The sequence below is a fragment of the Pelophylax lessonae genome (assembly GCF_965119305.1).
Source record: "Pelophylax lessonae genome assembly, contig: HAP1_SCAFFOLD_204, whole genome shotgun sequence".
NCBI classification, from domain to species: Eukaryota; Metazoa; Chordata; class Amphibia; order Anura; family Ranidae; genus Pelophylax; species Pelophylax lessonae.
This window is the reverse complement of record NW_028120113.1, coordinates 143,724-166,116: the sequence shown is the minus strand read 5'-3', so window position 1 is coordinate 166,116 and position 22,393 is coordinate 143,724. Positions and strand designations below refer to the sequence as shown.

General features: G+C 49.1%; 1 protein-coding gene across 1 annotated transcript in view; it reads left to right on the top strand.

The window, feature by feature from the left end:
* Positions 1-22,393, top strand: part of LOC309543557 (transcription initiation factor TFIID subunit 1-like) — a 105,109-nt gene that overhangs the window by 7,749 nt on the left and 74,967 nt on the right. Inside the window, exons 3-10 of the mRNA XM_082276029.1 lie at positions 5,365-5,481; positions 8,569-8,688; positions 9,857-10,098; positions 11,620-11,835; positions 13,014-13,262; positions 19,043-19,247; positions 19,328-19,444; positions 21,415-21,582. Of these exons, the coding sequence (XP_082132155.1) occupies positions 5,365-5,481; positions 8,569-8,688; positions 9,857-10,098; positions 11,620-11,835; positions 13,014-13,262; positions 19,043-19,247; positions 19,328-19,444; positions 21,415-21,582 (1,434 nt within the window). The remainder of the gene's footprint in view (positions 1-5,364; positions 5,482-8,568; positions 8,689-9,856; positions 10,099-11,619; positions 11,836-13,013; positions 13,263-19,042; positions 19,248-19,327; positions 19,445-21,414; positions 21,583-22,393) is intronic.

The window sequence follows — 22,393 nt, the reverse complement described above, 5'->3', positions numbered from 1 at the left end:
GTAGGAGGACGGCTCCCAGTCATTGTCTTTGTCTCGTATGGCGGGTAGGAGGACGGGTCCCAGTGATTGTCTTTGTCCCGTATGGCGGGTAGGAGGACGGGTCCCAGTAATTGTCTTTGTCTTGTATGGCGGGTAGGAGGACGGGTCCCAGTGATTGTCTTTGTCTCGTATGGCGGGTAGGAGGATGGGTCGCAGTCATTGTCTTTGTCTCGTATGGCGGGTAGGAGGATGGGTCCCAGTGATTGTCTTTGTCTCGTATGGCGGGTAGGAGGATGGGTCGCAGTCATTGTCTTTGTCTCGTATGGCGGGTAGGAGGATGGGTCCCAGTGATTGTCTTTGTCTCGTATGGCGGGTAGGAGGATGGGTCCCAGTCATTGTCTTTGTCTCGTATGGCGGGTAGGAGGATGGGTCGCAGTCATTGTCTTTGTCTCGTATGGCGGGTAGCTGGACGGGTCCCAGTGATTGTCTTTGTCTCGTATGGCGGGTAGCTGGATGGGTCGCAGTGATTGTCTTTGTCCCGTATGGCGGGTAGCTGGATGGGTCGCAGTGATTGTCTTTGTCTCGTATGGCGGGTAGGAGGACGGGTCCCAGTCATTGTCTTTGTCTTGTATGGCGGGTAGCTGGACGGGTCCCAGTCATTGTCTTTGTCTCGTATGGTGGGTAGGAGGACGGGTCCCAGTCATTGTCTTTGTCTTGTATGGCGGGTAGCTGGACGGGTCCCAGTAATTGTCTTTGTCTCGTATGGCGGGTAGGAGGACGGGTCGCAGTGATTGTCTTTGTCTCGTATGGCGGGTAGGAGGATGGGTCCCAGTGATTGTCTTTGTCTCGTATGGCGGGTAGGAGGACGGGTCCCAGTCATTGTCTTTGTCTCGTATGGTGGGTAGGAGGACGGGTCGCAGTGATTGTCTTTGTCTCGTATGGCGGGTAGGAGGATGGGTCCCAGTCATTGTCTTTGTCTCGTATGGCGGGTAGGAGGACGGGTCGCAGTGATTGTCTTTGTCTCGTATGGCGGGTAGGAGGATGGGTCCCAGTCATTGTCTTTGTCTCGTATGGCGGGTAGGAGGATGGGTCGCAGTGATTGTCTTTGTCTCGTATGGCGGGTAGGAGGACGGGTCCCAGTGATTGTCTTTGTCTCGTATGGCGGGTAGGAGGATGGGTCCCAGTGATTGTCTTTGTCTCGTATGGCGGGTAGGAGGACGGGTCGCAGTGATTGTCTTTGTCTCGTATGGCGGGTAGGAGGACGGGTCGCAGTGATTGTCTTTGTCTCGTATGGCGGGTAGGAGGATGGGTCCCAGTCATTGTCTTTGTCTCGTATGGCGGGTAGGAGGATGGGTCGCAGTCATTGTCTTTGTCTCGTATGGCGGGTAGGAGGACGGGTCGCAGTGATTGTCTTTGTCTCGTATGGCGGGTAGGAGGACGGGTCCCAGTGATTGTCTTTGTCTCGTATGGCGGGTAGGAGGATGGGTCCCAGTGATTGTCTTTGTCTCGTATGGCGGGTAGGAGGACGGGTCGCAGTGATTGTCTTTGTCTCGTATGGCGGGTAGGAGGATGGGTCCCAGTCATTGTCTTTGTCTCGTATGGCGGGTAGGAAGACGGGTCGCAGTGATTGTCTTTGTCTCGTATGGCGGGTAGGAGGACGGGTCGCAGTGATTGTCTTTGTCTCGTATGGCGGGTAGGAGGATGGGTCCCAGTGATTGTCTTTGTCTCGTATGGCGGGTAGGAGGATGGGTCCCAGTGATTGTCTTTGTCTCGTATGGCGGGTAGCTGGACGGGTCCCAGTGATTGTCTTTGTCTCGTATGGCGGGTAGGAGGATGGGTCCCAGTGATTGTCTTTGTCACGTATGGCGGGTAGCTGGACGGGTCCCAGTAATTGTCTTTGTCTCGTATGGCGGGTAGGAGGACGGGTCCCAGTGATTGTCTTTGTCACGTATGGCGGGTAGCTGGACGGGTCCCAGTCATTGTCTTTGTCACGTATGGCGGGTACGAGGACGGGTCCCAGTCATTGTCTTTGTCTCGTATGGCGGGTAGGAGGATGGGTCCCAGTCATTGTCTTTGTCTCGTATGGCGGGTAGGAGGACGGGTCCCAGGGATTGTCTTTGTCTCGTATGGCGGGTAGGAGGACGGGTCCCAGTCATTGTCTTTGTCTCGTATGGCGGGTAGGAGGATGGGTCCCAGTCATTGTCTTTGTCTTGTATGGCGGGTAGGAGGACGGGTCCCAGTCATTGTCTTTGTCTTGTATGGCGGGTAGGAGGACGGGTCCCAGTGATTGTCTTTGTCTCGTATGGCGGGTAGGAGGACGGGTCCCAGTCATTGTCTTTGTCTTGTATGGTGGGTAGGAGGACGGGTCCCAGTGATTGTCTTTGTCTTGTATGGCGGGTAGGAGGATGGGTCCCAGTGATTGTCTTTGTCTTGTATGGTGGGTTGGAGGACGGGTCCCAGTGATGGTCTTTGTCTCGTATGGCGGGTAGCTGGACAGGTCCCAGTCATTGTCTTTGTCACGTATGGCGGGTAGGAGGATGGGTCCCAGTCATTGTCTTTGTCTTGTATGGCGGGTAGGAGGACGGGTCCCAGTAATTGTCTTTGTCACGTATGGCGGGTAGGAGGACGGGTCCCAGTCATTGTCTTTGTCTTGTATGGCGGGTAGGAGGACGGGTCCCAGTGATTGTCTTTGTCTCGTATGGCGGGTAGGAGGACGGGTCCCAGTCATTGTCTTTGTCTTGTATGGCGGGTAGGAGGACGGGTCCCAGTCATTGTCTTTGTCTTGTATGGCGGGTAGGAGGACTGGTCCCAGTCATTGTCTTTGTCTTGTATGGCGGGTAGGAGGACGGGTCCCAGTGATTGTCTTTGTCTGGTATGGTGGGTAGGAGGATGGGTCCCAGTCATTGTCTTTGTCTTGTATGGCGGGTAGGAGGACGGGTCCCAGTAATTGTCTTTGTCTTGTATGGCGGGTAGGAGGACGGGTCCCAGTCATTGTCTTTGTCTTGTATGGCGGGTAGGAGGACGGGTCCCAGTAATTGTCTTTGTCTTGTATGGCGGGTAGCTGGACGGGTCCCAGTAATTGTCTTTGTCTTGTATTGCGGGTAGCTGGACGGGTCCCAGTCATTGTCTTTGTCACGTATGGCGGGTAGGAGGACGGGTCCCAGTGATTGTCTTTGTCTTGTATGGCGGGTAGGAGGACGGGTCCCAGGGATTGTCTTTGTCTCGTATGGCGGGTAGGAGGATGGGTCCCAGTCATTGTCTTTGTCACGTATGGCGGGTAGGAGGACGGGTCCCAGTCATTGTCTTTGTCTCGTATGGCGGGTAGGAGGACGGGTCCCAGTCATTGTCTTTGTCTCGTATGGCGGGTAGGAGGACGGGTCCCAGTCATTGTCTTTGTCACGTATGGCGGGTAGGAGGACGGGTCCCAGTCATTGTCTTTGTCTCGTATGGCGGGTAGGAGGACGGGTCCCAGTCATTGTCTTTGTCACGTATGGCGGGTAGCTGGGCGGGTCCCAGTCATTGTCTTTGTCTCGTATGGCGGGTAGGAGGATGGGTCCCAGTGATTGTCTTTGTCTTGTATGGCGGGTAGGAGGATGGGTCCCAGTGATTGTCTTTGTCTCGTATGGCGGGTAGGAGGACGGGTCCCAGTGATTGTCTTTGTCACGTATGGCGGGTAGGAGGACGGGTCGCAGTCATTGTCTTTGTCACGTATGGCGGGTAGGAGGATGGGTCCCAGTGATTGTCTTTGTCTTGTATGGCGGGTAGGAGGACGGGTCCCAGTGATTGTCTTTGTCTCGTATGGCGGGTAGGAGGATGGGTCCCAGTGATTGTCTTAGTCTCGTATGGCGGGTAGCTGGACGGGTCCCAGTAATTGTCTTTGTCTTGTATGGCGGGTAGCTGGATGGGTCCCAGTCATTGTCTTTGTCTCGTATGGCGGGTAGGAGGATGGGTCCCAGTCATTGTCTTTGTCTCGTATGGCGGGTAGGAGGACGGGTCCCAGTCATTGTCTTTGTCTGGTATGGTGGGTAGGAGGATGGGTCCCAGTGATTGTCTTTGTCACGTATGGCGGGTAGGAGGACGGGTCCCAGTCATTGTCTTTGTCTCGTATGGCGGGTAGGAGGACGGGTCCCAGTGATTGTCTTTGTCTCGTATGGCGGGTAGGAGGACGGGTCCCAGTGATTGTCTTTGTCTTGTATGGCGGGTAGGAGGACGGGTCCCAGTAATTGTCTTTGTCTTGTATGGTGGGTAGCTGGATGGGTCCCAGTGATTGTCTTTGTCTTGTATGGCGGGTAGGAGGATGGGTCCCAGTCATTGTCTTTGTCTTGTATGGCGGGTAGGAGGATGGGTCCCAGTCATTGTCTTTGTCTTGTATGGCGGGTAGGAGGACGGGTCCCAGTCATTGTCTTTGTCTTGTATGGTGGGTACGAGGACGGGTCCCAGTCATTGTCTTTGTCTTGTATGGCGGGTAGGAGGATGGGTCCCAGTCATTGTCTTTGTCTTGTATGGCGGGTAGGAGGATGGGTCCCAGTCATTGTCTTTGTCTTGTATGGCGGGTAGGAGGATGGGTCCCAGTCATTGTCTTTGTCTTGTATGGTGGGTACGAGGACGGGTCCCAGTCATTGTCTTTGTCTTGTATGGCGGGTAGGAGGATGGGTCCCAGTCATTGTCTTTGTCTTGTATGGCGGGTAGGAGGACGGGTCCCAATAATTGTCTTTGTCTTGTATGGTGGGTAGCTGGATGGGTCCCAGTGATTGTCTTTGTCTCGTATGGTGGGTAGGAGGACGGGTCCCAGTAATTGTTTTTGTCTCGTATGGCGGGTAGGAGGATGGGTCCCAGTAATTGTCTTTGTCTCGTATGGCGGGTAGGAGGACGGGTCCCAGTGATTGTCTTTGTCTTGTATGGCGGGTAGGAGGACGGGTCCCAGTGATTGTCTTTGTCTCGTATGGTGGGTAGGAGGATGGGTCCCAGTGATTGTCTTTGTCTTGTATGGCGGGTAGGAGGACGGGTCCCAGTGATTGTCTTTGTCTTGTATGGCGGGTAGGAGGACGGGTCCCAGTCATTGTCTTTGTCTTGTATGGCGGGTAGGAGGACGGGTCCCAGTGATTGTCTTTGTCTTGTATGGCGGGTAGGAGGACGGGTCCCAGTGATTGTCTTTGTCTTGTATGGCGGGTAGGAGGATGGGTCCCAGTGATTGTCTTTGTCTCGTATGGCGGGTAGGAGGACGGGTCCCAGTGATTGTCTTTGTCTCGTATGGCGGGTAGGAGGACGGGTCCCAGTGATTGTCTTTGTCTCGTATGGCGGGTAGGAGGACGGGTCCCAGTGATTGTCCTTTGTCACGTATGGCGGGTAGGAGGATGGGTCCCAGTGATTGTCTTTGTCTCGTAGGATGGGTGAAGAGCACGGATGACGCCATCGATTACTCGGACATCACTGAGGTGGCTGAAGATGAGTCTCGCAGGTACAGACAGGCCATGGGAAGCCTCAGCCTCCCCCGGAGAACAGGTAAGAGGTGACCATTGCTACAGAAACATGGTGGCTGCAAGTGCTGACTCCTGTCACATCTCTCCCCTTTCGGAAGGAGACTAAAGGCCCGTACACACGATAAGAAAATCTGTAGGGAAAATTCGTCCAACGACCGATCTGTCAATTTTCAGATTGTTAGTATGGTGCTTTCGACAGCCGACTCTGACTTTTCGGCTGACAAAATCCTGATGTGCTGGCTATAAAATTCACTTTCCATATCAGACTAGCATGCCACAAAAACGGACGACAGATCGTTCGATAATCTGATCGTGTGTACGGGGCTTAACACAGGAGGAGACCCTAGATGGGTTGACTTCGAAGTTAGTCTAGTTCCAGTCCCCCCCCAATGCCCGTATCCACAGAGTACCCCAAACAAATTGTCTCAAACAGAGCATTACTTACCCAGCCAACCCCTGCCTCTCATAGAACATACCTGCCGCTGTGGAGAAGTGCGGACCGGCCCTTCTCCCTGCAGTCCTTTCAGCCACTGGAGAGAAGACATTCCCTCATTCTGTTGGGGGATCTGGGCCAACTGCCCAGCATCCCTGAGGTATAAATGGAAGCGTGGGACAGAGGTCGATGGTTCTCTGTCTTGCTGCCAGCGCTTTGGCTGAGTGTAGAAGCTTCACTTTGTCAGATTGTCGCTGGGGAGAGGGGCCAACTGCCCCGGCTTCCTGGAACTCTGCAGTTGTTGCGGGTGCTGGGCAGAGGTTGGAAGCACTCTGCCCTGTTGCCAGCACTTCTGCTGGGACTCCACATAATCCACCCTGATTAATTGTTGGGGAGGGAGGGAGGCTTCTTCCACTCCTAGACTGTGTATCTCTCTCTGGGGAGGGAGGACGACCACCTTCTCCTCCGACCTGTGTATCTGTTATTGGAGAGGTGAGCCGGTTGCTTCATCTCCTGTTCCCTCATTGGGCTGTTGGGATGATGTTTCTCTGTCACTGTCTCCCAGGTGCCTGGGGAGGGAAGACCGTTTCCTCCACCCTGGCTGACTGTTGGGGATGGAGGACGATAATCTCCTCTCCCTTCTCCCCCTGGATCCTGATCTACTGCTGGGAAGTCCCTGTCTCCTTCTCATCCTGGATCCTGATCTACTGCTGGGAAGTCCCTGTCTCCTTCTCACCCTGGATCCTGTTCTACTGCTGGGAAGTCCCTGTCTCCTTCTCATCCTGGATCCTGATCTACTGCTGGGAAGTCCCTGTCTCCTTCTCATCCTGGATCCTGATCTACTGCTGGGAAGTCCCTGTCTCCTTCTCACCCTGGATCCTGATCTACTGCTGGGAAGTCCCTGTCTCCTTCTCCCCCTGGATCCTGATCTACTGCTGGGAAGTCCCTGTCTCCTTCTCATCCTGGATCCTGATCTACTGCTGGGAAGTCCCTGTCTCCTTCTCACCCTGGATCCTGATCTACTGCTGGGAAGTCCCTGTCTCCTTCTCCCCCTGGATCCTGATCTACTGCTGGGAAGTCCCTGTCTCCTTCTCCCCCTGGATCCTGATCTACTGCTGGGAAGTCCCTGTCTCCTTCTCACCCTGGATCCTGATCTACTGCTGGGAAGTCCCTGTCTCCTTCTCACCCTGGATCCTGATCTACTGCTGGGAAGTCCCTGTCTCCTTCTCACCCTGGATCCTGATCTACTGCTGGGAAGTCCCTGTCTCCTTCTCACCCTGGATCCTGATCTACTGCTGGGAAGTCCCTGTCTCCTTCTCACCCTGGATCCTGATCTACTGCTGGGAAGTCCCTGTCTCCTTCTCACCCTGGATCCTGATCTACTGCTGGGAAGTCCCTGTCTCCTTCTCACCCTGGATCCTGATCTACTGCTGGGAAGTCCCTGTCTCCTTCTCACCCTGGATCCTGATCTACTGCTGGGAAGTCCCTGTCTCCTTCTCACCCTGGATCCTGATCTACTGCTGGGAAGTCCCTGTCTCCTTCTCACCCTGGATCCTGATCTACTGCTGGGAAGTCCCTGTCTCCTTCTCACCCTGGATCCTGATCTACTGCTGGGAAGTCCCTGTCTCCTTCTCACCCTGGATCCTGTTCTACTGCTGGGAAGTCCCTGTCTCCTTCTCACCCTGGATCCTGATCTACTGCTGGGAAGTCCCTGTCTCCTTCTCACCCTGGATCCTGATCTACTGCTGGGAAGTCCCTGTCTCCTTCTCACCCTGGATCCTGATCTACTGCTGGGAAGTCCCTGTCTCCTTCTCACCCTGGGCCTCCAGAACTGCCGCCGGTGTGGGGCAGAGGTCTTGGACCTTTTGTCCAGTTGTCAGCTTTACAGCTGGAGAAGTTTCTTGACGCGATAACTTTTGCCCAAAGCAACTTAATATACAATTATTGGGATTTTTTACCAAAAATATGTAGCAGAATACATATTGGAATAAGTTGATGAAGAAATTTGATGTTGTACATTTTTTTATTGGCTGTTTTAGTAAAAAATATTTTTTTTTTTCTCCAAAATTGTAATTTTTTTTTTTTTTATTTTGTTTATAGCACAAAAAATTTAAACTGCACAGGTGATCAAATTCCACCAAAATAAATCTCTATTTGTGGGGAAAAAAGGACATCAATGTTATTTGGGTACAGCGTCGCACAACCGCGCAATTGTCCTTTAAAGTAACTCAGTGCCGAATCTCAAAATATGGCCTGGTCATTAGGGGGGGTAATACCTTCTGGAGGGTAAAGGCCAACTCCAGACTTAGTTTTGTACATGGAGGAAATTTTCCATGGACTTCATCTCCTTCTCATTCTTATAGTCTCAGATCTTCAGCTGTCCCTTGTACTTGGGTTGTGTGACATCCAGCATCATTCAGCCCTCCCGGGCACGGCTGTTGTGAATGGCTGTAGTCCCAAGGGGGCGATGTGATAATGCCACTGCCAGTAGCAGAGCCTCTTCTACATGCACCCCCCCCCCTCCCCCCCAACAGTGACAACTAATCACACAGCCAGACCTCAGTAGAGAAGGAAGAAGCATTGCCGCCATGGTCATGTGACCAGAAGTATACATATTGTTGGATACATTTATGCCACAAAGAATGATTTGTATTTCTGTTTTTTCTGTGTTTGTAGACGATGATGATGATGATTACGATGCGGATTGTGAAGACATTGATTCTAAGCTCATGCCTCCTCCACCACCTCCACCTGTATCTGGTAAAAAGGACGAAGACAAAGGACCGTCATCCACAGGTAACTGAAAGGGTGGGCTTCCAGTGTCATGGCGGCCTGGGAGAAAGCGGGGGTCGTTGTCGTGGAAATGAATAGAGCTTGGAGCATAGAAATTCACTCGGTGCGCTGAAGACTTTGCTGCGTTGAAAAGCGCACTTGTGGATTTTAATACGCGCCAAACGTCATTAATCCCTTGTACTGAAAAGTACAATGTACAGCTCTTTTGTATAAGGTTAGCCAAGCGCTCGGCGACAAAGAAAGGAACAGGCGCTCGCTGTAGTCAATTAGATGCCAACTGAAGGGTCTCTGTGTCCTACAGAGCAGAGCTCAGGTTTATTTCCAGCTAATAAAAGGGGGGTTACAGGGGAGTGGCTTCAAGACCACCAATCACGGACATGTATACATTCAAAAGTACAATAGAAAAGAGGAGTGAATGCTTATGGGACAACATGGAGTGCAGAGACTCCAACTGCCAAGTGAACAAAGCAACATGGCTGCCACATGGGTTCTCATGGACTCAGCATGCACTCCCATCATAACCTGTTAGAGTGAATCCTATATAATATAGTTCATATAAACCATATTTGATAGTGATCATGCTATTGTTCCAGTGAATGGGACTTTATTATATCTGCAAAGGACAATAGCAGCAGTATTTCAATCATATGGATCAAATATGACCGAAAGATGTCATCCATTAATAAAGGGCAGATATTAATAAGTAATAATAATAATAATAAGTAATAATAAGTAAAGGGCAGATATTAAAATGATAAGAATTCCACATCACAAACATATCTCCGCAGTGAATACCGGGGCCCCGGCTGGCTGATATACATTTGTGCGGTGGAGTTCTCCTTGCACTGCCATAGATCCGGACCGGCACCGCCGATAGGGATGATCAGTCTACAAGTAGCGTGCAGTCTCCATTTAATGGAAGGTTTCCACATCTACAGGTCTTTCCTCAATGCCAGTTAAAATATTCGCTGTGCATAGCGATTATCGGTAAACTGACACTGGGAGACATAATGGCAATTTAACTAAAAATACATCCTAAAGAAACGTCTACATGAATATTAAAAAATATAATATATATTAAAATATAATATTAAATATTAAAAATGTAAATTTCCACAACAGTCGCACATTTCACAGCAGACTGAAAACACAGCACGACCTTTTCTTCCAGCCTCTGAAGATGGAGATGGAATCATATTGCCGTCAATCATCGCCCCGTCGTCGGCTAACGTAGATAAAGTAGACTTCAGCAGTTCTTCGGATTCGGAATCTGAGATCGGACCTCAGGAGCGGGGGAAGGGTGAAGGCAAGGAGGGACCACTGACCTTACCTCTGGCCGGAATAATGCAGAGAGACGCCACCAAGCAACTGCCCAACGTGACTGAGCTTTTCCCAGAGTTCAGACCTGGAAAGGTACGTGCAGCTCCGGGGGGGGGGGGGGGGGGGTTGTTATCCTTGGAGGGTTGTGATCATTCACTCCTCCTCCACCCTGCTCCGTGTCAGAGCTTACACAGGGGGGTCCTCCTCACATCATTGTGTTCAGGCTTGGCGATGGACTACCGGACTCATGTTATGAATGGAGCGGGGAAGGATTACTCTGGCCATATCCAGAGAAAATGTCTTCTCTTGGTGGGGGGTGTTATCCTTGGAGAGTTGTGATCATTTGCTCCTCCTCCACCCTGCTCCGTGTCAGAGCTTACACAGGGGGTCCTCTTCACATCATTGTGATCAGGCTTGGTGATGGACTACCGGGCTCATGTTATGAATGGAGCGGAGAAGCATTACTCCGGCCATACTCAGAGAAAATTTCTTCTTCTCCTGGCGGGGGGGGGGGGAGCCGTCCCTTCCAGGAGAAGATATTGATTATTTCTAGCAGCTATACCAGCCTCTAGCGATAATCATATGTAGAATCCAGCAGGCTGCCTTTACTCAAGTGGTTCCTGCTGAACCGGCCAAGGTTTGAACCATCTATGGCCAGCCTTAGACTCTCTGTCAGTGTCTTTGGATATTGTCTATGTCTCCATATTCACAGGTCAGGGGCGTGCTTACCAGGGTCACCGTCGCCACCCGCCGCCCCTGTATACCTGGATAGGGGGGCAGCGGCATGTAGAGGAACCGATCCGTCCATGTAGACTCTGAATGCCGCTTCTCCTCCTCTCCCTCCCGCAGACATTTAGCGGCTGCAGGAGAGAAATGGAGGGCATAAATTCCTCCACATGCCGCTCCCGCTGCCTCCCTATCCCTGTGCTGCTGCCCCGGGTCCCTGTGTACTTGATCCCCCCCCCCCCCCCCCCCGCAGCACTGCCAGGTTTTCCCCTCCCACCTCCCACTGGGGGTGTATCAGGATGGTGAATGGGGAAGGGGGCGGTAAATGTGTAATTCACCAGCCCCTTCCTTGTCTTAATGGATAGAGTCAGTGATCTTTTTTTTAACCTGTGCTTTCTATTCTTCAGTTTATGAATAAACGGGAAGCCTCTGTACAGAGCTATTCCTGTTCATTCATTCTGTGCAGCTGAGGCTAAAGGGAAAGGGAATGATAAGTCCTCAGTCCTTTTCTCTGTCTCAGAAGTAAGACATCAGGGGTCTGTTTAGACTCCTGATATTTCACCAAAACGAGGCTTAATAAAAAAGAAAATAAAATGTTAAACTATACCAAAAAAAAAAATACAGCAGTGATGGAACTACCAGGGTCACAAAGGTCACACTTGCAACTGAGCTGTGGTGTTCCACCACTGTGGGGGGGACCCCAAGACAGCAGGAAGGTGGCCCGCTGCAGGACCATAATAAAGGTAGGGAGTAAAGAGCCCTGGGATCAGTGGGAAGGGCCCCGGTAATGGGCCAGTGGGGAGCCTTTATGATTTCGTGCACCTTCTTACACCTCTGACACGGGTCACATGTTTTGTATTTCTCACATACTGTTGAATCTCTCGGCAGGTCTTGCGCTTCCTCCGGCTGTTTGGCCCCGGTAAGAACGTGCTGTCAGTTTGGCGCAGCGCTCGCAGGAAGAGGAGGAAGAAACATCGGGAGCAGACGCAGGAGCTGCAGGCCAAAGAAGGAGAAGAAGTTGAGGCAGTGCCAGAGAAGAAATCCTGCTGGGAGTATGAATATGCACCACCTCCACCACCTGAGCAGTGCCTCTCCGATGATGAGGTGAGAATCTCAGGGGATCCAGGAGGACCCCGCTGACACCCCCACCCTGCAACCAGTGACAGCATCCCAGTCCCTTATAGAAGGGAGGACCCTGCTGACCCCCCCCCCCCACCCTGCAACCAGTGGCAGCATCCCAGTCCCTTATAGAAGGGAGGACCCCGCTGACACCCCTCCCACCCCCACCCTGCAACCAGTGACAGCATCCCAGTCCCTTATAGAAGGGAGGACCCCGCTGACACCCCTCCCACCCCCACCCTGCAACCAGTGACAGCATCCCAGTCCCTTATAGAAGGGAGGACCCCGCTGACACCCCTCCCACCCCCACCCTGCAACCAGTGACAGCATCCCAGTCCCTTATAGAAGGGAGGACCCCGCTGACACCCCTCCCACCCCCACCCTGCAACCAGTGACAGCATCCCAGTCCCTGATAGAAGGGAGGACCCCGCTGACCCCCCTCCCCCCCTCCACCCTGCAACCAGTGACAGCATCCCAGTCCCTGATAGAAGGGAGGACCCCGCTGACCCCCCCCCCCCCCCTCCACCCTGCAACCAGTGGCAGCATCCCAGTCCCTGATAGAAGGGAGGACCCCGCTGACCCCCCCCCCCTCCACCCTGCAACCAGTGACAGCATCCCAGTCCCTTATAGAAGGGAGGACCCCGCTGACACCCCTCCCACCCTGCAACCAGTGACAGCATCCCAGTCCCTTATAGAAGGGAGGACCTGGGTGTGAGGGATGGGGCTTGTGTGGGCATTGCACCCAGGATTAGTGGGCTGCCAAGGCAGCTGATGGCATGTATGGTACCTTGTACCTTCTTTATGCAGGGGGTCATTGCCCTCGGGATGTTTTCATTCCCTGTGCCGCTTGTATACTGATCCTATTAGCGCTGTAATTGTAATGAATACACCTTGCTGAGTGACCCTTCCCCCTCTTTTTGTGGCTACAGTTTGTCCTACAAGGGCCTTCTAAGTATATTTCTACCAAAAACATACTGATTTACACTTATAAACAAAAAGTGCCAGACAAGGCCGGGCCTTCAAGTGGATAAAGAATGTGCTGGTTTGCAATGTGTATTTAAAGAAATATTTGAGAAATAAAATGGATCGGGTGATGTGGATGAGAAGGGAAATGTTATTTTAGTGATGAGGGTTCATCTGTGTGATATAAATCCTTCCTGCAGATCACCATGATGGCTCCGGTGGAGTCCAAGTTCTCTCAGTCCACCGGGGACACGGATAAGGTGGCAGACACAAAGCCGAGGATTGCAGAATGGCGCTACGGCCCGGCACAGCTGTGGTACGATATGCTGGGAGTGTCGGAGGATGGCAGCGGATTCGACTACGGCTTTAGGCTGAAGGAAGAAAATGAGGAGGAGGAGGAAGCGGCAGAAAAAGTGGCAGAAAAAGTGGCAGAAAAGGTAGCAGAAAAGGTAATGGCGACATGTGTGGGTGTTTCATGTAGATCTATGGGACAGATACTAGGGATCGACCGATATTTGGCAAAGCCGATATATTGGGGGCCGATCTGCACTTTCCCCGATATATTATAATCGCCCCCGGAGGTTACCGATATTGCCGATATTTCGGGAAAGTGCTGTACCGGAGTGTTCCCTGCAGCTAGAGGCATCACCCCGGTACCGGTGTCTTGTAATGACAACCAATGTGGCTGAGAAGCTTCTTGGCTGTCATTACAAGGAGCGGGAGGGGACGTCCCCCTGTCATTACAAGGAGCGGGAGAGGACGCCCCCCCTGTCATTACAAGGAGCGGGAGAGGACGTCCCCCTGTCATTACAAGGAGCGGGAGAGGACGTCCCCCTGTCATTACAAGGAGCGGGAGAGGACGTCCCCCTGTCATTACAAGGAGCGGGAGAGGACGTCCCCCTGTCATTACAAGGAGCGGGAGAGGACGTCCCCCTGTCATTACAAGGAGCGGGAGGGGACATCCCCCTGTCATTACAAGGAGCGGGAGGGGACATCCCCCTGTCATTACAAGGAGCGGGAGGGGACGCCCCCCTGTCATTACAAGGAGCGGGAGAGGACGTCCCCCTGTCATTACAAGGAGCGGGAGAGGACGTCCCCCTGTCATTACAAGGAGCGGGAGAGGACGTCCCCCTGTCATTACAAGGAGCGGGAGGGGACATCCCCCTGTCATTACAAGGAGCGGGAGGGGACGCCCCCCTGTCATTAAAAGGAGCGGGAGAGGACGTCCCCCTGTCATTACAAGGAGCGGGAGAGGACGTCCCCCTGTCATTACAAGGAGCGGGAGGGGACATCCCCCTGTCATTACAAGGAGCGGGAGGGGACGTCCCCCTGTCATTGCAAGGAGCGGGAGGGGACGTCCCCCTGTCATTGCAAGGAGCGGGAGGGGACGTCCCCCTGTCATTACAAGGAGCGGAAGGGGACATCCCCCTGTCATTACAAGGAGCGGGAAGGGACGTCCCCCCCCCCCCCTTCCCACCACCTTCCGCGGCTCGTCCGGGTCTCTCATCCCACCGGCAGACCCGGGTATCCTACCTGCGCGGCCGCCGAAGAGAAGACCCGATGAAAGCCGCATTCGGCTCTGATCGGGTCTCCATGTAAAAAAACCCGGAAGTGATGTCATGACACTTCCGGGTACTCGGCGCCAGATTCAAAAAAATGACCGCATTCAAAACAGCCAAACTTGGCGTTTGAATGGTTTTAAGTGCAGAGGAGAGGTTTGGGGTCTTTTAGACCCCCAGATCCCTCCACAAGAGTACCTGTGAAAAATAAAAAAAAAAAACCTAAAAAATAGAAAAATAAAAATTTAAATGTCCAAAAATATCGGCCAATAATGGCTGATACCGATATCCGATGAGCAAAATATCAGTATCGGTATCGGCACTAAAAAAACGATATCGGACGACCACTAACAGATACAAAGGGGTTGATGTACTAAAGGCAAATAGACTGGGGGGAGGGCTCAGAAGTAGAATCAGTCAGGAGGGAGCAGAGGACTGAAGGCAGTTGTAGGGTCAACAGCGACAGTAGGTCAACAACATCAATTGGCGGGTCTGTGCGGGAGAACAGCAGACCAAACAGAAATAAACAAAACCGCCAATCACGTTTAACTTCCGTAAAACTAAGAGGGGTATATGCTAATGCCAGGAGCCTAGCTAATAAGATGGATGAGTTGGAAATGTTAGTACATGAGGAAGACATAGACCTTGTGGGAATAGCGGAGACTTGGTTCGACCCCTCACATGACTGGCTGGCCAATATCCAAGGGTATTCGGTGTACCGGAAGGACAGGGTTGGTAAAAGAGGGGGAGGGGTATGTCTCTATGTCAAGAACAATATAAAGGTGCTAGAAAGGAGTGACATTACGGATGGGATGAGCATGGATTTAGAATCTGTGTGGGTTGAACTCGATAGGGAAGAAGATAAGGGAAAAGTAGTTGTGGGGGTTTGCTATAGGCCACCTAACCAAGGGGAGGAGGTAGAGCTGGAATTTTTAGCACTAATAGGTAAAGCGGCAAAACTAGGATCAGTCATCATATTGGGGGACTTCAATTATCCCGACATTGACTGGGAAGAGGGGACTGCACACTCGCATAAGGCCCGGCTATTCACGGAAACCTTACAGGATAACTACATGTCGCAGTTGGTGGATTCCCCTACTAGAGAGAATGCTATCCTGGATCTATTGATCACTAATGACCCAGACCTAATCTCGGAGGTAGGAGTCCAGGACAACCTGGGCTCTAGCGATCACAGGATGATCACATTTAGTATAAATAACAATATAAAAAGGCAAGTGGGGAACATAAGAACCCTAAACTTCAGAAGGGCAGACTTTCCAAAATTGTACTCATTGATGGAAAGGGTAAACTGGGACCAAACCCTGGGATCACTGACCACAGAGGAATAATGGGAATGCTTTAGAACAATATTAAGCAAAGGCATCTTGCAGTGCATTCCTATGGGGAATAAATTTAGAAGAGACAAAGCCAAACCTGGCTGGCTAAACCGTAGCGTTAAAAAACTTATTAGGGGAAAAAAATTGGCCTTCAAGAAATATAAATCAGAGGGCACAGTATCGGCCTTCCAGCAATACAAGGAGGAAAATAAGAAGTGTAAACACGAAATCAAGATGGCTAAAATCAACTTTGAGAGACAAATAGCGGAGGATAGTAAAAAAAACCTAAAGAAATTCTTTAAATATATCAACAGCAAAAAAACTAGGGCAGTGCATATTGCACACATAATTAACGATGATGGGGGGATGGTTACAGAGGACACTGAAAAAGCAACCGTGCTGAATTCTTTTTTCTCTTTTCTCGTCAGTTTTTACGCAGGAAAAGGAAGGGTACACTGACCATGACTGTATGGTTAGTAGTAATACACAGGACTTGCCACTATGGCTAACAGAGGGGGAAATCAGGGAAAGACTGGATAAACTTAACACAAACAAATCACCAGGCCCGGATGGCGTACATCCGAGAGTGCTCAAGGAACTCAGTATGGTTATATCTAGACCACTGTTCCTGATCTTTGCTGACAGTATTAGGACAGGAGATGTACCAGGGGATTGGAGGAAGGCTAACGTGATTCCGATATTCAAAAAGGGCCAGAGACATATCCCGGGAAATTATAGGCCTGTCAGTCTGACATCAATAATATGTAAACTTTTGGAGGGGATGATAAGGGACTTTATCGTAGAGTATGCTAAAGACAACAACATCATCAGTAGTAACCAGCACGGGTTTACAAATGGGCGTTCTTGTCAAACCAATCTCTTAGCATTCTACGAGGAAGTGAGCTGTGAGCTAGATAGGGGGAGACCAGTGGATGTGGTGTACTTGGATTTCGCTAAGGCGTTTGATACAGTTCCCCACAAGCGCTTAATTTATAAAATAAGGTCTGCAGGTATCGACAGCAGGGTTTGCTCTTGGATACGGAATTGGCTAAAAGGCCGTGTCCAAAGGGTAGTAATAAACAGCGCATACTCAGACTGGTCTGAGGTAGTAAGCGGGGTGCCCCAGGGCTCAGTCCTGGGACCAACCTTGTTCAATTTATTCATAAACAGCATTGAGGAAGGGATCAGTAGTTCGTTATCAGTTTTTGCAGATGACACAAAATTGGCCAGGGCAATAACTGCACAGCATGAAGCAGATATCCTACAGAATGACCTGGACAAAATTACAGAGTGGGCAACAACATGGCAAATGAGGTTTAATGTGGAGAAGTGTAAGGTTTTGCACTTGGGGACCAAAAACATAAAAACACAATACACGTTAGGAGGGGAACCCTTGGGGGAATCAAAAATGGAGAAAGATTTGGGAGTCTTAGTTGATGATAGATTAGGCAACAGCATGCAATGCCAAGCGGCAGCTTCCAAAGCCAACAGAATATTAGCATGCATAAAGAAAGGGATGTATTCCAGAGATAAGACTATAATCCTTCCACTTTATAAAACTCTGGTCTGACCGCATCTGGAGTATTCTGTCCAGTTCTGGTCGCCAGTCCTCAGGAGGGATGTGTTGGAGCTGGAGAAAGTCCAGAGAAGGGCAACTAAACTGATTAGGGGGTTGGAGGACCTTACCTATGAAGAGCGGCTGCAATCGCTCGATTTATTTTCCCTGGAGAAAAGACGTCTGAGAGGGGACATGATAGCAATTTATAAATATCTTAATGGGGATCTCAGCTTAGAAGAAAAGCTGTTCATTCGAAGGAATTGCATGAGGACTCGAGGACATACAATGCGATTAGAGGAGAAGCGTTTTAACCTCAGGCAACGTGGGGGGTTCTTTACTGTTAGGGCTACAAGATTGTGGAATTGTCTACCACAAGAGGTGGTTTCTGCGGGTAGTATGGTGACTTTCAAAAGACTCTTAGACTTACATCTCAAGGATCAGGAGATTGAGGGCTATGTTAGATGATTACAGTCACACACACCTACACAGGTTGAACTGGATGGACTATTGTCTTTATTCAACCTCGCCTACTATGTAACTATGTAACTATGTAACTGTGCACTTTGTAAAGTGTAGTTTCTCCAGAGGTTAGTAAATGAGGGGAAGATCTGCTGACTTCCATCATCCAATCATGTGCAAGCATATATAAATGTATTTTTTATTTTCCTTGCATGTGATTGGGTATTCTTTGCAAAGTGAAGCCTTTTAGGCTCACTTGCCTTTTAGTAAATCCCCCCCCCCCCCCCCCCGAAGTGTCAATTGTGAAATTTCACTGCTATATGCAAGCATTTTACTGAATGAAACTTGGTTCATTACGGTTTTTTTGTTTTGATTAGCTGTGATTGGCCAGAGTTAATCACATGGTGCAGATGGACTGTGATTGGCCCTGTCTGTACCACATGATCGCACTGACTAATCACAGCTTGCAACACGATTGTAGACAATGGATGGCATGTAAGGAAGCCTTCTATTGTTTACAGTTGTCATGTGACCTGCTGTCATTGGTCACATGGTACCAGCAGGGAGCCGGGTACACTGATCAGTCCTCAGCTGTGTCCTCCTGCAATTCCAGGAGGACGTCATATAACATCCACCCAAGTCGATGGCTGTCATTTTGTTATAAGGTGGGCGGGAACTGGTTAAAGTGAAAGCCCCGCCCAGTCTCGCCTGCCTTTCCTGCAGCATCCAAGAGGGGGTGCTTGTGAGCAGCATTTCTAGCCCTCTATAATGTACTTATTGTAAAGTCAGGAAGGATTTTTTATCTTAATGCATTCAAGATAAAAAGCCTTCTGTGTGTAGCAGCCACCCTAATACTTAACTGAGCCCCGTCTCTGTCCAGCGATGTCCACGAGTCCCTAGGCCGTCCTGGGACTCTCCCTCCTGATTGGCTGGAATACAGGCGCTGCGCCATTGGCTCCCACAGCTGTCAGTCAGTGAGCTAATCAGGAGAGAGAGGGGGCGGGGCTCCGTGTCTGAATGGATACACGGAGCTGTAGCTCGGCTCAGGTGCCCCCATAGAAATGTGCTTCCTGTGGGGGCACTTGATAGGAAGGAGGGGCCAGAGCAGCAATGAGGGACCCGAGAAGAAGAGGAGGATTGGGGCTGCTGTGTGCAAAACCAACTGCCCAGAGGAGGGAAGTGTGACATTATGGGTATTTACAGTCACTGTAACTAATAAAGTTTGCTGACCATGGACGATCTTATTGGCTGATGACAGAGTACAAGTTTAATGTCATTTTTTATTTTTTGGTAATTGGATTTGCGATGCATTTTAGATAAAGGAGACCCCCGAGGAAAACACAGACAGCCAGTTTCAGGATGAACACTTCTTGATGGTGACGCAGCTTCAGTGGGAGGATGATGTCATCTGGAATGGAGAAGACGTGAAGCACAAAGTCACCAAGACGCAGAGAGCCAGTTTGGCGGGATGGCTTCCTTCTAGCATGACCAGAAACGCCACGGCATATAACGCCCAGCAAGGTACTTCTACCCTCAATCTTCTCCCCATAGCAGAGCCCAGTGTGTGCAGGGACTGTCCTCTAATTCTCTCATTTGTGTAGGACTGAATCGCACCGGATCGCTGATAAATCTCCCAACACCACTTGTGCAAAAACCAAGTTTATCCGGAGTGCTCATCTCCTCTAAAGGGAAAGAGAAGCATCCTCCTGAGCAGCAAGGCAAGTGACCGCTAGAGGAGAAGATCCGACAAGCAGCACCAAGGACTGGGCTTCCCATACAAATCAGAACCGATCGTCATTTCTGGAGGCTTCCATTCTGATGTTGGGGGGGGGTTGCATAACCTATGTAGTGTTATAAAGTGCCTCTAGTTCTATAGAAGCAGACTGCATATCCTATGTAGTGTTATAAAGTGCCTCTAGTTCTATAGAAGCAGAGACTGCATATCCTATGTAGTGTTATAAAGTGCCTCTAGTTCTATAGAAGCAGACTGCATAACCTATGTAGTGTTATAAAGTGCCTCTAGTTCTATAGAAGCAGACTGCATATCCTATGTAGTGTTATAAAGTGCCTCTAGTTCTATAGAAGCAGACTGCATATCCTATGTAGTGTTATAAAGTGCCTCTAGTTCTATAGAAGCAGAGACTGCATATCCTATGTAGTGTTATAAAGTGCCTCTAGTTCTATAGAAGCAGAGACTGCATATCCTATGTAGTGTTATAAAGTGCCTCTAGTTCTATAGAAGCAGACTGCATAACCTATGTAGTGTTATAAAGTGCCTCTAGTTCTATAGAAGCAGACTGCATATCCTATGTAGTGTTATAAAGTGCCTCTAGTTCTATAGAAGCAGAGACTGCATATCCTATGTAGTGTTATAAAGTGCCTCTAGTTCTATAGAAGCAGACTGCATAACCTATGTAGTGTTATAAAGTGCCTCTAGTTCTATAGAAGCAGAGACTGCATAACCTATGTAGTGTTATAAAGTGCCTCTAGTTCTATAGAAGCAGACTGCATAACCTATGTAGTGTTATAAAGTGCCTCTAGTTCTATAGAAGCAGACTGCATAACCTATGTAGTGTTATAAAGTGCCTCTAGTTCTATAGAAGCAGAGACTGCATATCCTATGTAGTGTTATAAAGTGCCTCTAGTTCTATAGAAGCAGACTGCATATCCTATGTAGTGTTATAAAGTGCCTCTAGTTCTATAGAAGCAGACTGCATATCCTATGTAGTGTTATAAAGTGCCTCTAGTACTATAGAAACAGAGACTGCATATCCTATGTAGTGTTATAAAGTGCCTCTAGTTCTATAGAAGCAGACTGCATATCCTATGTAGTGTTATAAAGTGCCTCTAGTTCTATAGAAGCAGACTGCATAACCTATGTAGTGTTCTAAAGTGCCTCTAGTTCTATAGAAGCAGACTGCATAACCTATGTAGTGTTATAAAGTGCCTCTAGTTCTATAGAAGCAGACTGCATAACCTATGTAGTGTTCTAAAGTGCCTCTAGTTCTATAGAAGCAGACTGCATAACCTATGTAGTGTTATAAAGTGCCTCTAGTTCTATAGAAGCAGAGACTGCATATCCTATGTAGTGTTATAAAGTGCCTCTAGTTCTATAGAAGCAGACTGCATATCCTATGTAGTGTTATAAAGTGCCTCTAGTTCTATAGAAGCAGACTGCATATCCTATGTAGTGTTATAAAGTGCCTCTAGTTCTATAGAAGCAGACTGCATATCCTATGTAGTATTATAAAGTGCCTCTAGTTCTATAGAAGCAGAGACTGCATATCCTATGTAGTGTTATAAAGTGCCTCTAGTTCTATAGAAGCAGAGACTGCATTGTGGATTGCAGGGCAGAGAGGAGCTTTTCATACAGAAAGTTCTGGAACCTTTAGATGGACTTTGTCCCCTGTGCTGTCATTATTATTATCATCATTATCATCATTATTATTATTTTCATCATCATTATCATCATTATTATCATTATTATTATACAGGATTTATAAAGTGCCAACAGTTTGTGCAGCAGATTACAACATAAAGGGGGGCAATACAGTTACCATGTAATCAGTACAAGAGGGTTAGGAGGGCCCTGATCCTGAGAGCTTACAATCTAAAAGTATACTGTCTAAAATCATTTTGCAGAATTGTGAATAACGAAGTGCAAATTATTATTTTTTCTACTTCGCAGTATCTGTAGAAGAGGACCGCCCGTGGTTTTCAATTTTCCCCATTGACAATGAAGAGCTGGTGTATGGACGATGGGAAGATCACATCATCTGGGATGATCAGGCCATGGACAGACTATTGGCCCCTCCGGTCCTGACCTTGGATCCCAACGATGAAAATATTATCCTAGGTTAGTTATGTTTTACTGTATAGACAATTGTATAAATGTGGTGTGTGTGTGTATATTTTATATATATATATATATATTTATATGTGTTATATATATATATATAAATAATGTGTGTGTTTTTATATAAATTATATATATATATATATATATGCACGCGCACACCCACACAACATTATATATATACAGGCATACCCCCGTTTTAAGTACACTCACTTTACATACACTCGCGAGTACAGACACAGCCTGGTCAGCTTGGCATGGCACTACTCCTGGTTTTTAACATTGGCGTCTATGGGAAATCTTGGTCAGCTTGACATGGCACTGTTCCTAAACCATAAGTGACAGGGATACCAAACTTAGGAAGCACCGAGAGGGGACCCAGGACTACAACATATCCTATTTGTGGCCGACCAGCTTGCCTAGGTTATCTACCATGTTATAGTCCTGGATCCCCTTAACATGCTCCCCAAGCTTGGTGTCCTTGTCACTTATGGTTTGGGAGCAGTGCCATGTCAAGCTAACCAAGATTTCCTATAGAGCTAGTGTATTTACATGCATTGAGAAATGAAAAAAGGTATTGCTTCACTTTAAGTACATTTTCATTTTACATACATGCTCTGGTCCCATTGTGTACTTAAAAGTGGGGTATGCCTGTATATATATATATATACACACACACACATATATGTATATATATATATATGAACATCTCATAAAATTTAAATATAAAGTTAATTTATTTCAGTAATTCAATTCAAAAAGGTAAACTCCTATATTTTCACCAGGGCTGATTTCAGTAAAGCCCAGACAA